This window comes from Pseudophryne corroboree, chromosome 7 (genome assembly GCF_028390025.1).
Source record: "Pseudophryne corroboree isolate aPseCor3 chromosome 7, aPseCor3.hap2, whole genome shotgun sequence".
NCBI classification, from domain to species: Eukaryota; Metazoa; Chordata; class Amphibia; order Anura; family Myobatrachidae; genus Pseudophryne; species Pseudophryne corroboree.
This window is the reverse complement of record NC_086450.1, coordinates 18,089,281-18,102,751: the sequence shown is the minus strand read 5'-3', so window position 1 is coordinate 18,102,751 and position 13,471 is coordinate 18,089,281. Positions and strand designations below refer to the sequence as shown.

At 44.2% G+C, this 13,471-nt stretch overlaps 1 protein-coding gene across 1 annotated transcript in view; it reads left to right on the top strand.

Annotated features, from left to right (window-relative positions):
* The first annotated feature begins 217 nt into the window (after nucleotides 1-217).
* The window catches only part of LOC134943981 (carboxypeptidase O-like), a 28,223-nt gene continuing 14,969 nt past the window's right edge, over nucleotides 218-13,471 (top strand). Inside the window, exons 1-6 of the mRNA XM_063932531.1 lie at nucleotides 218-270; nucleotides 2,952-3,066; nucleotides 3,174-3,275; nucleotides 4,824-4,928; nucleotides 6,295-6,402; nucleotides 9,851-9,941. Coding sequence (XP_063788601.1) covers nucleotides 233-270; nucleotides 2,952-3,066; nucleotides 3,174-3,275; nucleotides 4,824-4,928; nucleotides 6,295-6,402; nucleotides 9,851-9,941 — 559 coding nt within the window. The 5' untranslated portion in view covers nucleotides 218-232. The remainder of the gene's footprint in view (nucleotides 271-2,951; nucleotides 3,067-3,173; nucleotides 3,276-4,823; nucleotides 4,929-6,294; nucleotides 6,403-9,850; nucleotides 9,942-13,471) is intronic.

The window sequence follows — 13,471 nt, the reverse complement described above, 5'->3', positions numbered from 1 at the left end:
ATAGAAGAAAAGAATTCCCCTTGTTACATTTCATTTTCAGAAACATCCAAACTTTCCGATTTACTAAAAGCTTCTCTTTCAATAATTTATTTATAAAGCGATGTTTTGATTTCTTTACAATAACTTATTTATTCTGTTTGTCCAGCTTGACTTGTGGAAGCCAGATATCGTAGAAGAGATATACAGCGGGAGAGAGGTGCACGTCCGGGTCCAGGTCTCCAATGTGCCGCAGATGAAGGAGAAGCTTGGTCAACAGAACATTCCCTATAAGTATGCTGATTACACACCAATGATGGCTCTCAGTTGTAGATACAGTATATACTAGCTGTCCATCAAAAGGAAAGAAATTACCTCCCAGTACTTACAATATACTATATAACAAAATGATAGTAGTATAGTGTGATACCTACTTATTTATTAAATAAAGTATATAAATCTATCAATATATCAAAAGTCCATTTACAGTATATCAATGTTATTTTATTGTAAATGACTGCATTGTATTAAGCTTAGTATCATTTGATGGACTCTATGAGGATCAACCTAGGCCACATTCAGAACTTAAACCTGAAATAAATACACAGACACAATGAGTGACAGTATAAGGTTTCAGCTTTATTATATATATAAATTAACGTACGGCCGAGACAGCATTGCCACTCCCAGCTGTAGCCACATACAGAATTAAGCAATGGAGGTGGTTGTAAGACACAGACGCAATGAGGCCCCACCCCTTTATTGTAATAGCACCACTGAGCCCAACCTCAACGTAGAACCACAGGTCCGCCCTTTAGGGCAGAGAGAACTTACCTCGCAAAAGGGAAGTTGCTCAACAACTACCCTTAGTGCCATTGTGGCTCACCAGAGCCAGGATCTAAAGTGCCACCCAAGAGGTCCTAAAATACCATCCCCAGAAAGGACCTTATTTAGAGTTTGCCCCTAAGAAAAGCCATGTTGTGCTGCAGGGAGGTCAAACTTAAAATGTGCAGACAGAGTCAGAGATGGATAGGGGAGAAGGGATCCAGTCTTTAGGTAGATAGCACTTACTGTAGGTCGACACTCATTAGATTGACCACTATTACTCGACATACATTAGGTTGGCAAGGTCTATAGTCAACATGTTCACTAAGGCGACATTGACAAGGTTGACATGGAAAAAGGGCAAACATGAGTTTTTCAATTTTTTTTTTACTTTTTCTTACGATCCATGTGGATCACGATTGGGAATAGTAACCTGTCTGAAGCACGGCGATAGAAGCGAGCCATGCGAAGGGATACGGTGCACTAATTGGGGTTTCCGGTCACTTTATGAAGAAAGTGACACCCAAAAAATTAAACAAACTCATGTCGACCTTTTTCCATGTTGATCTTGTTCACGTTGACCTAATGACCGTGTTGACCTACTTCAGGTGTCGTCCTAGTCACCAATAGTGGTCGACCTAATGACTGTCAACCTAGTTACTGTCAACCCTATGATCCACACCTGGGGATACATCTATCCAACACATCTATCCAACTCTATGGAACCTATTTATCAATTAGTCTTTGTGGGATACTCAGTATCCCCAAATGTATATTCAGGGGTCTGCAAGGGTCCCCTATTTTTAACCACAAAAGCAGCCTCCATAGGTTTCTATGATGGCTGCTTTATTGCTGAATTGACCAAGCTCTGGTAGCTAACACAATCTTTAGAGGGCAATAGCCAATATACAAACAAAGACCAATATAGCCCGATGATGGATCTTTAGGCTCTGTAGGATCCTCCTTCCCCCTGGCAATGGCCGCCTGTACAGGTGTGGTCAGCAGACGGCGCTTGCGCAGCAGCGCTGCAGGGTCCCGAAGAAGAAGTAAAGTGATCACCCCTGTTCCTACATGTCCCGGCATGTGTTTGTACATACATTTGGGCAAACAGAGATGAACGTGAGTGTTTATGGTGCGCTATCAATAGCAGCTGGTATGGGGGTGGTAAGTCCCCCTAATACTAAGAGAAACAACAAGAGATTACCAGCGCTGGCTGTTATGGACCAAATGACAAGAATAAAGAATCTCTGAACGGTTTATAAAAAAGAAATTATACATTTATCAAATAGACATATTAAAAGCAAATGCTAAAAGGTTTTGATAACCACATAAAGACCTGCATATATTAATATAGGGATAATCTGTCCGTGCTGGCTAGGATTCACTCCAATAGGGATTTCACTGAAAAGTACCTCTTTAATCGGTTATTTGCTTGTTCTGATGATATAGCAAAGGGTTGATCTCAGTGACCCATGTGCAGTATGTCCACCTTGTGGGGAATCACAGAGTACATCCGGTTCCAATTGTATCCACAGTGGGTTAAGCACCAGAAGTTAGTTTGCAAAACTGAGAGTGACCAAGTGGGCCAGCGTGGGTAGTAGATCCCAACAAGCAGGTAGGTGTACAGCAGGCTCAACGCGTTTCGCTGGTGTCTCAAATCCAGCTTCCTCAGGAGCAAACAGTAATTTTATTGTAGCAACAATAACAAATTATAATGATCACGTCTGGAGCCCAATAATCAATAAATAGCCCCCTTAATAATATAGATGTCTAGTGTGTGTTTGTTACATGCAAAACAAGGTTGTATTTTCTCTGCATGCAAATTAGAAACAAATGAGCCCCACTGCCATGGCCTCATGGTCTGACCAAGTGCAAATCTGACATTTCCCTAAGTCCTCATGAGTTCTCATATACAAAGAGCCTGAAGGTACAGATCAATATACTAGCAGGCAAGACAATTTTTTAATAGTACAATGGGACCTGACTGTAATAGGTCAGTAGTGTTGTTAGTAGTCAGGTTTTCAGAAGAAGAACTTACATTTCTTGGCTATCTGGCTATAATATATAACTACAGTGACAGCATTCACATAGTCACTGGGGCTGGAATAATCTTCCCTGTCACACATTGTTACATTGCTGTTCTTCTGTAGGGTCATGATTGAAGATGTGCAGAAGCTGATTGACAGCCGACCTGTGAGTGACAACAAGGCAAGGGCAATATCCCTGGACACGTATACATATACCGAATACCATCCGATGGATGAGGTAAGCCAGGAGCTGGGATAATCATAGATAGATAGATAGATAGATAGATAGATAGATAGATAGATAGATAGATACTGTAGATGCTAATAGAAGCTGTGTTGTTACAGATTTATACCTGGATGGAACTTATTAAAGACAAACACAGTAATTTGGTGGCACAACATCTCCTGACACATACATATGAGGAGCGTCCCATCTATTACTTCAAAGTAAGTCAGATAATTATATGTGCCATATTGCATGCATGACAGTCTTATGTTTTTGTCCTCCACTTTGTGGTAGAATGAAGGTTGAAGGACCATGAAGTAATATTTCCATCCTCTTTCAGGTCTGATTGCGCACACGCTCTCATATGTGACCAGAGGGGAGACTGTTTAAGTCATATAATAGACACTTCTTGCACCACTTCGTGACTGAATCATCTGCAACCCCTCATCCATCACTGTAATTTTTTCATACTCTAGCTCCACCAAGCCTCCTCATAGCTCAGGCCATCAGCCTCCTCAGAGCTCAGACCCTCAACCTCCTTATAGCTCAGGCCCTCAACCTCCTCAGAGTTCAGACCCTCAGCCTCCTCATAGCTCAGACCCTCAGCCTCTACAGAGCTCAGACCCTCAGCCTCCTCATAGCTCAGGCCATAAGCCTCCTCTGAGCTCAGACCCTCAGCCTCCTTATAGCTCAGGCCCTTAAACTCCTCAGAGTTCAGACCCTCAACCGCCTTAGACTCTCAGCCTCCTCAGACCCTCAGCCTCCTCAAATCTCAGCCCCTCAGCCCCTTAGCCCTCAGCCTCCTCAGACACTCAGCCTTCTCAGAGATCAAACCCTCAACCTCCTCAGATTATCAGTCTCCTCAGAGCTCAGATCCTCAACTGCCTCAGAGCTCAGACCCTAAGCCTCCTCAGACAATCAGCCTCCTGAAAGCTCAGACCCTCAGCCTCCTCAGACCATAAGCCTCTTCAAAGCTCAGACTCTCAGCCTCCTCAGACCATCAGCCTCCTCAAAGCTCAGACGACTCTCAGGCTACTCAGAGCTCAGAGCCTTGGCCTCCTCAGCCTTTTCAGACCCTCAGCCTCATCAGACCCTCAGTCTCCTCAGATCTTCAGCCTCCTCAGACCCTCAGCCTCCTCAGAGCTCAGATCCCCAGCCTCCTCAGATCTCATGACATCATCCTCCTCAACCATCAGCCTCCTCAGAGCTCAGACTCTCAGCCTCCTCAGACCATCAGCCTCCTCAAAGCTAAGACTCTTAGCCTACTTGGAGCTCAGAGCCTCACCTTCCTCAGAGCCTCAGTCTCCTCAGACCCTCAGCCTCCTCAAACCTCATAAATCATAAATCTTACTTCCATTCATTTAATTTACAACAATGTTTTAACTTCTCAAATTGATTTCCACCGGCTCCTGATCCAGCAGATCTGCAATGCACCTTAGCAGCAAACCAGCCACATTTTATCTGAGTAGGGGGCATGTGTACAATCTCCATTTAGGACTCACCTTGCGCTAGAGAATGAGCAATGAAGACTCTACTCTTGTCACCGAGAATATTGTACTGTCTATTCAAGTGCTGTCACCTATGCTAATGCGGAAGACCACAGCAAATGTGAGACCCCACGAGGAGACTCTTGCAATTAACTTATGAACATTTAGTTGTTTAAAAAAGCAATCCTACTTTATTTATACTCAGGTTTGTTTTTTGCTGTAGAAGTACGTCTGCATGTTCTGCATCCCCCTCTCTACAAGGTGTATATCTGTTGTTTGCAGATCGGATTCCCCGCAGCCAGAACAAAGAAAGTTATATTCATGGACTGCGGTATCCATGCTCGGGAATGGATTGCTCCCGCGTACTGCCAGTGGTTTGTGAAAGAGGTAAAATTCCAGGATATACTTTTGATATATGACTGTTTGCAGCAAGAGTAATAATCAGCTGTCCGTTATTGTTACCTAAAAGTGAATACTAACGGCCTAATTCAGACCTTATTGCTGTTGTGCAAAACCGCAAGGTGGTCGATTATCATTCGACCGCGCATGCGTACGGATTGTAATGCGCACGCGTGAGGCCAAACTGTGAAATAAATCAGCGTCTTTTTTGAGCGCTAGGCCGATCGAATGTTAATTGAGTAGAAGCGGGCATTTGTGGGTGGTAACTGCCCATTTTATGGGAGTGTCTGGAAAAATGCAGGCGTTCCCAAGCGTTTTCAGGGCGGGTGTGTGACGTCAACTCTGGTCCAATCAGCCTGTTTGTATCACACTGTAGGAGTAGATCCTGGGCAGACTGCACAGACTGGAAAAATCATTAGATGGTGAGTGAGTTGCGAACGGATTTGCATCTGACTGGCACTTGCATAGCTTTTCGCAACTATCTGATCGCAAACCTCTGCAAATTCGCACAACAGCGATCAGGTCTGACTTACTGTAGGCCCTAAACCTTATATCACAGGAACTATGAGCTCAGCTGTTATAAGCCTCTTCTGACAGGGGTACCCAAACTTGGTTCTGGGCCCCTCAGCAATTTTTTCATGGCACCAAAACATCAGTACAGCAATGAGAAATTTTGGAAGAGTTTTGCTCATTAGTTAATCTGATAGAAAGAATGAGGCTCAAAGGGGGTCATTCCAAGTTGATCGCTCGCTAGCTACTTTTAGCAGCCATGCAAATGCATAGTCGCCGCCCACAGGGGAGTGTATTTTCGCTTTGCAAGTGTGCGAACGCGTGTTCAGCCGAGAGGGACGATAATGTTTTTTGCAGTTTCTGAGTAGGTCTGGACTTACTCATCCCTTGCGATCACTTCAGTCTTTTTGGTCCCGGAATTGACGTCAGACACCTGCCCAGCAAACGCTTGGACACGCCTGCGTTTATCCAAGCACTCCCTGAAAACGGTCAGTTGACACCCATAAACACCCTCTTCCTGTCAATCTCCTTGCGATCGGCTGTGCAAATGGATTCTTTGTTAAATCCATCGCCCAGCAACGATTCGCTTTGTACCCGTACGACGCGCGTGCGCATTGGGGTGCATATGCATGTGCAGTAGTGACCTGATCGCTGCGCTGCGAAAAAACCGCAGCGAGCGATCAACTCAGAATGACCCCCCAAAGACTGAAGGTTTCATAAAACTTGATGATCAACGTGCAACTGACGGCTCATTACGAATTCTGTTCGCTAACAACCAAAATGCATTGGCCGCCCACTGTGTTGTCGTCAAAACTTCATACACCTTAATTTGTTTTATTTTCAGATGCTTGCAAGACAGAACGAACCTTTGATAAACAAGCTCCTGAAGCAAGTAGATTTCTATGTCGTACCTGTGCTAAACATCGATGGATACATTTATTCCTTTACTACAGTAAGATTCTGGATTGTGGTGCTGGATATTAAACTGTATGATGGGTTCATTATTGGTAAATTAATAAGTTACCAACTTACCATACAATATTACAGCAGAGCTGCCTGGGGTGGAGGCTAGAGATAAGACTGTGGGGGGTGGCGGCTAGGGCTAAGACTCTAGGGTAGTGTCTATGGCTAACTCCCCCTCTAATGCGTAACTCTAACCCCCCACCCCACCTCACCCGCACCCTAACAGTGAACACAATACTTACTTCAGGATGGCGGCGGTCAGTGTTCCGGCACCAGTTTTCCGAGTGGTGTTGGGATTCCGGGGTCGGTCACATGACCGCATCCCGATTAGGAATAATAATACATGGATGGCATCTCTTATTCTGAAACTCATTGTCCAGAACGGAATCTAGTTAACCTACCTTTAAGTATTGGAGCACATATAAGAAGAAACCCACACAAGCAAGTGGAGGACATAAAAAAAAACTCCACACAGATATTGTATTGGTCAGAATTGGACCCAACTGTTTTTTTATTTTATTCATAAAATTTTGCAACAAAACTCAAGAAGTCGTTCAACCCATACACGTACTGTAGTTCTCTAAAAGCCACCTTCTGTTCTGTAAGTGGTTCATTGCAGCCCATCATCCATAACACTGAGAAGATTAGGGGGCTGTAATAATGGGGTCAGCATTTACTGACATTAATGACGCTCATGCTACAAATAACATCTGCTTTGCAATAAACTTTACATTGTTTTGGCCCTTACAATGATACATACGTCAGACAGTGAGACAGGAATTCCTCCACATGGACCATATTGCGCCTGAATCAGAGGCAGCATTTATTGCCGTTCGCCCACCTGTGACTTTATTCAAATTGTTTCTGACCATTTTTGCCTGCACTTCTGGCCACCTTCCAGTCACCGCCCAGGAGCACCCATCACGTTTCCACCACATTCCTCATACCATTTGTCCAGTGGTCAAGGTGGAAATTTTGAAGTGGGGTTATGTAAAAGTGAAGGCTGTAATTATGCGCACGCGCTCTGGAAAAGCGGGTGTGGTCACTCAAAAGGAGGGGTGTCCTTAAGTGTAGTTTACCACACCATGCACCCCTTATACAAATAATGCACCACAACAGTAGAACCCCTTATACTATCTAGTACTGGTGCCCCTTACACATTATGCCACATGGAATGAGCTAAAATTCACAACATGCCACACAGTATGAGCCAAATTCACATTATACCACACAGTATGAGCCAAATTCACATTATACCACACAGTATGAGCCAAAATTAACATTATACCACACAGTATGAGCCAGAATTCACATTATACCATACAGTTTGAGCCAAAATTCACATTATACCACACAGTATGAGCCGAAATTCACTTTATACCACACAGTATGAGCAGGAATTCACATTATACCACACAGTATGAGCCAAAATTCACATTATACCACACAGTATGAGCCAAAATTCACATTATACCACACATTATGAGCCAAATTCACATTATAGTAGACGGTATGAGCCGAAATTCACATTATAGCACACAGAATGAGCCAAAATTCACATTATACCACACAGTATGAGCCGAAATTCATAATATGCCACACCGTATGAGCCAAAATTCACATTATACCACAGTATTATTTATTTATTTATTTATTTATTTATTAACAGTCTCTTATATAGCGCAGCATATTCCATTGCACTTTACAATTAGAACAACAGAAATGGAACAAAACTGGGTAAAAACAGACAGAGAGGTAGGAAGGCCCTGTTCGCAAGCTTACACTCTATAGGGAAATGGGCATGTATACACAAGGATAGATGCTACCTATTGCATAATGGTCCACCAGATTGCTAGGTTCTTAATGGGTTGTATGATATGATCACCCAGCAATTTTGGCAAAGTGTCAGGAGGGTGTGAGAGTAAAGAAAGACAAGATATGTGATGTTATCAGTACTGTACAGAAGGGATGTAATTAGATAGGGAAGCACTGCAGGTTATGTGGGTGGGTCTGGAATTTGATAGGATTGTCTGAAGAGGTGAGTTTTCAGGGAACATTTAAAGGTTTGGAGACTAGAGGAGAGTCTTATTGTGCGTGGGAGGGCATTCCACAGAGTGGGTGAAGCCCGGGTAAAGTCCTGTAATTTTGAGTGTGAACAAGTAATGCGTGTGGATGAGAGACGCAGATCTTGTGCAGAGCGGAGAGGTCGGGTAGGGAGATATTTTGAGATGAGTGAGGAGATGTATGTTGGTGCAGTTTGGTTAATAGCCTTGTATGTGAGTAAAAGTATTTTATATTTAATACGGTAGAATACCAATAACCAATGGAGGGACTGACAGAGCGGATCTGCAGACGATGAACGTCTAGCGAGGAAGATTAGCCTTGCAGCTGCATTCAGAATGGAGTGTAGTGGTCAGAGTCTATGTTTGGTAAGACCAGTAAGAAGACTATTGCAATAATCAATGCGGGAGATAATGAGAGCATGGAATAGAGTTTTTGCTGTGTCTTCTTGTGTAAGATAAGGGCGTATTTTGCATATGTTCACAGTCAAGAATGACACCTAGGTAGCGAGCTTGTGGGGTAGGGATAATTTCTGAGTTATCAACAGTGATAGAGACAGTATGAGTCGAAATTCACATTATAGCACACAGTATGAGCCAACTTCACATTATAGCACACAGTATGAGCCAAATTCACATTATAGCACACAGTATGAGCCAAATTCACATTATACCACACAGTATGAGCCAAATTCACATTATACCACACAGTATGAGCCGAAATTCACATTTGGTTTTTGCAATGTACCTGTTATTAAAATTAACCGATTTCCGATGCCCGTGCCTATGTTGCAGTGTGTGCACTTACATATTTCCGTATCAAGGCCCAGGCTATTCTGACAACAAGAGAATTTAACTCAGAAGTGTTTTTTTCTATACGTAAAGAATATAAATCCTCTAAGCTAAACCTAATGGCATTTACAAGTAATAGATATTTATGAATTTTCAAAGAAGTTTGATATTTTAAATACACTAATTTACATATGAAAATTGTCCCTGGCATTTAAACCACACAGGCCCACCTCTGCGACAAGCGCTCCCAGCCTTCCCCAGTAGGTGTGGTGATGTTACACGCACCATGATGTCATATCGCGCCTCACATCCATCCCGATAAGCTGGGCGCTGGGAGGCAGAGCTGCTTGGCCAGTCCTCTAAATGGTGCAGCCTCTGATGGCCGACCGGGCTGGCCCATAAACCATACACATGCGCAGTTTATACCTGATCGCCCGCTGTGCGAAAACGCAGCCTAGCGATCAGGTCTGAACTACCCCCATATGTACTATTGGAAATGTGCGAGGCTTCGTGAAATTCATAGCTACAGTACAGTAGAAAACTTTAATTTGCAGTGATAAACACACATCTCATCATCAATTTCAGGATCGTCTCTGGAGAAAGAACCGTTCACCACATGATAATGGGACCTGTCATGGAGTAGACCTTAATCGGAACTTTGATTCAAATTGGGGCAGTAAGTGCCACTAACACGTCTGTGTCTTTATATTTATTGTATACTATGGGCCTAATTCAAGGTTGATTGCAAAACAACATTTTCCTTTAATGGGCAAAACCATGTGCACTGCAGGTGGGGCAGATGTAACATGTGCAGAGAGAGTTAGATTTGGGTGGGGTGTGTCCAGACTAGAATCTAAATTGCAGTGTAAAAATAAAGCAGCCAGTATTTACCCCGCACAGAAACAATATAACCCACCCAAATCTAACTCTCTCTGCACATGTTACATCTGCCCCCCCTGCAGTGCACATGGTTTTGCTCATTAGAGGAAAGTGTTTTGCAATTAACCTTAAATTAGGCCCAATGTGCTGTGCAAGAAGATGTTCACTAGACCTGAAATACTGGGGTCATTCTGTATAATAAACATAACTTTACATGTATTGCATCTAAACAGATGAAGGAAGTTTTATCAATCTCTGGAGAGAGATAACGTGAAAAATTTGCCCAAAGCAACCAATAAGCTGCTGTCATTTGTGTTTCAAAAGTGGCGCTATCCAGGCTAACACAGGATTTACCTCCAATCAAAATCCCGATGGTCAAAATACCGACAACAATTGACCGATGATCAAAATACCGACAAGGTCAAACTACTGACATTAAAAATGTTGACAGGGTCAAAATACCGACATTTCAAATGTCCACAGGCCAAAAAATTGACATGATTTTTTCATTGAAACTGACTTGTTCATACTTTACCATCCCAGTGGACCTGGAGGTGGAATATAATAGCGTGTCGAGTGCAGCGCAGCACCGTGCCCGAAGCATGGCGAGCGCAGCAAGCCATACGAGGGGACGCGGTACACCTATATGATGTCCATGTTGACCTATGTCAACATACACACCCAAAAATATAAGAAAAAACATTGGCAACTTTTTGACTTTTTGACATATTAAATGTCGGTATTTTGACTGTGTTGACATTTTAAATGTCGGTATTTTGACCATGTCGGTATTTTGAACATCGGTCAATTGTTGTGGGTATTTTGACCGTCGGGATTTTGATTGATCCCGTGGAGACCAGTAGTGTGGAGGAAAGTTCCAAATACAGAGTTTCAGGGTGGGATGCATTAACATACGTCACCTCCCCTCGCCGCCCATCGTAGCGATGTTGATTGCTTATGTACTAACATATGCAAACAACATCGCAATGCGGTGACGGAGGCCCCCGCGATACTTGTGAGGTGGTGTCTCTGTCACCTCCCTGGGCTCTGCACACTCCTCCCTGGCTGGGAAGCAGCAGCAGGCTGTTCCCAGCACCTCCTCCTCCTCCTCCCTGCAGCCAGAAGGACCTCCGGCTGCGTTAGTAGGGGGAGGAGGAGTTTACCTTCCGGGCCCAGGATGCCTGGAGGAAAGTATGCCCGGGGGAAGGAATCTGCGGCAGCGGGCGGCGGAGGCGGCGAGTTGCGACGGCCAGCGATAAGAAGCCCATAGGCTTCTATGGGGTATCGCCATCCAAAGATGGCGATACCCTGGGTGGCGAAAACACAGCGGCCGGGTCTTAGTACATTTGAAAATGCTGTAAAACCCCCGAAAACGGGGGTTTTACCGCATTTTTCCCTTAGTACATCCCGCCCTCAGTCTCTTACTTTTTGGGACTCATTATATGTTCATTCCACCCATAATCCACTTACTTCTTTCCCAGTATTAGACGGTATAGGGGGTCATGATACTCCACATCCACAAATAGTTTTGACTTTCATACAGTATATCTTCATATGGGTAACTCAGAAGTATACAGAGGAACGGCAGCAGCGTAACACCTTTTTTCAAAAGGATAAAATGTATTCATATAACGCTCACATTTCGAAAGATAATAATAGCATGTCAAACCACAAAGGTATACTGCCAAGGTACAGCTCGCCCAGCAGCGCGCCATAGGGGCTAGCTGGCAACTTTCAGCCTGGGGGGCAGACTCAAGCAAGTGGCCCCGCTTTTCACAGGGAACGCAATGCAACAATGGCCCTGGAACACTGACATTGCACTGGCCTGGGGAGCAGATGGCACCCTGCCCCCCTGCCCAGTCAGCCCCTGGTGCCGCACCACCTGATGGCAATGGCATGTAACCAGACACACAGGTCCTGGATACCAATAGTCCCACTCCCAGTACCAGCAGACCACATACCATCTAATACTGGGAAAGAAGTGAAGGATTATGGGTCTATGGTGGAATGAACAATTGAGTGACAAAAACTAAGAGACTGAAACTCTGTATCTGGAATTTAGCGCCACAATACTGGTCTCCACATTTGTTTGGTTTACATACATTGTGGTATTGTAATTATATTCTCTTATGTTAGAGCGTATAGTGCCACTTTTGAAACATAATGATTATTTATATATTGATTTCTCAGAGGAGTGGAGTGAGCCCCCTTGTTTGGAGAGGATGCAGTTTGTGAGGTTTTTGCACAAATTTGTGTGTCATATCCATACATTTGTTGTGCCAGATAAATGACAGAAGCTGATTGGTTGCTTTGTGCAGCTTCTCCACTTTATCTCTCTCCGAGGCTCGATACACCTTCCCCTTTGCCATTTCCTATTTCACACTGATGTATGACTTCATAGTATTTATTCTATAGGGGAAACATCATGACACTATACATATATTCTAAACATGTACATTTTTAATACATATAAATACACATAGATTTCACTATTGCTAACGAAGGATGAAGATAGCAGTGCTTTATTTATTAAAGTGGAACTGGAAGCAGAAGTTGTGCACTAGTTGTATTGTACACGTGTGATCTGGCAATACCGGCTCCTCCGTGTACAGAGGCTCCTTACACTGGTGAATGGGATGAGTCCTCCTACCACTGTACACTGGCGAGTGGGATGAGTCCTTTTACCACTGTACACTGGCGAGTGGGATGAGTCCTCTTACTGCTGTACACTGGCGAGTGGGATGAGTCCTCTTACCGCTGTACACTGGCGAGTGGGATGAGTCCTTTACAGCTATACACTGGCGAGTGGGATGAGTTCTCTTACTGCTATACACTGGTGAGTGGGATGAGTCCTCTTACTGCTGTACACTGGTGAATGGGATGAGACCTCTTACAGCTGTACACTGGCGAGTGGGATGAGTCCTCTTACTGCTGTACACTGGCGAGTGGGATGAGTCCTATTACTGCTGTATACTGATGAGTGGGAGGAGTCCTTTTACCACTGTACACTGGCGAGTGGGAGGAGTCCTCTTACTGCTGTACACTGGCGAGTGGGATGAGTCTTCCTACCACTACACTGGCGAGTGGGATGAGTCCTTTTACCACTGTACACTGGCGAGTGGGATGAGTCCTCTTACTGCTGTACACTGGCGAGTGGGATGAGTCCTCTTACTGCTGTACACTGGCGAGTGGGATGAGTCCTCTTACAGCTATACACTGGTGAGTGGGATGAGTCCTCTTACTGCTGTACACTGGCGAGTGGGATGAGTCCTATTACTGCTGTATACTGATGAGTGGGAGGAGTCCTTTTACCACTGTACACTGGCG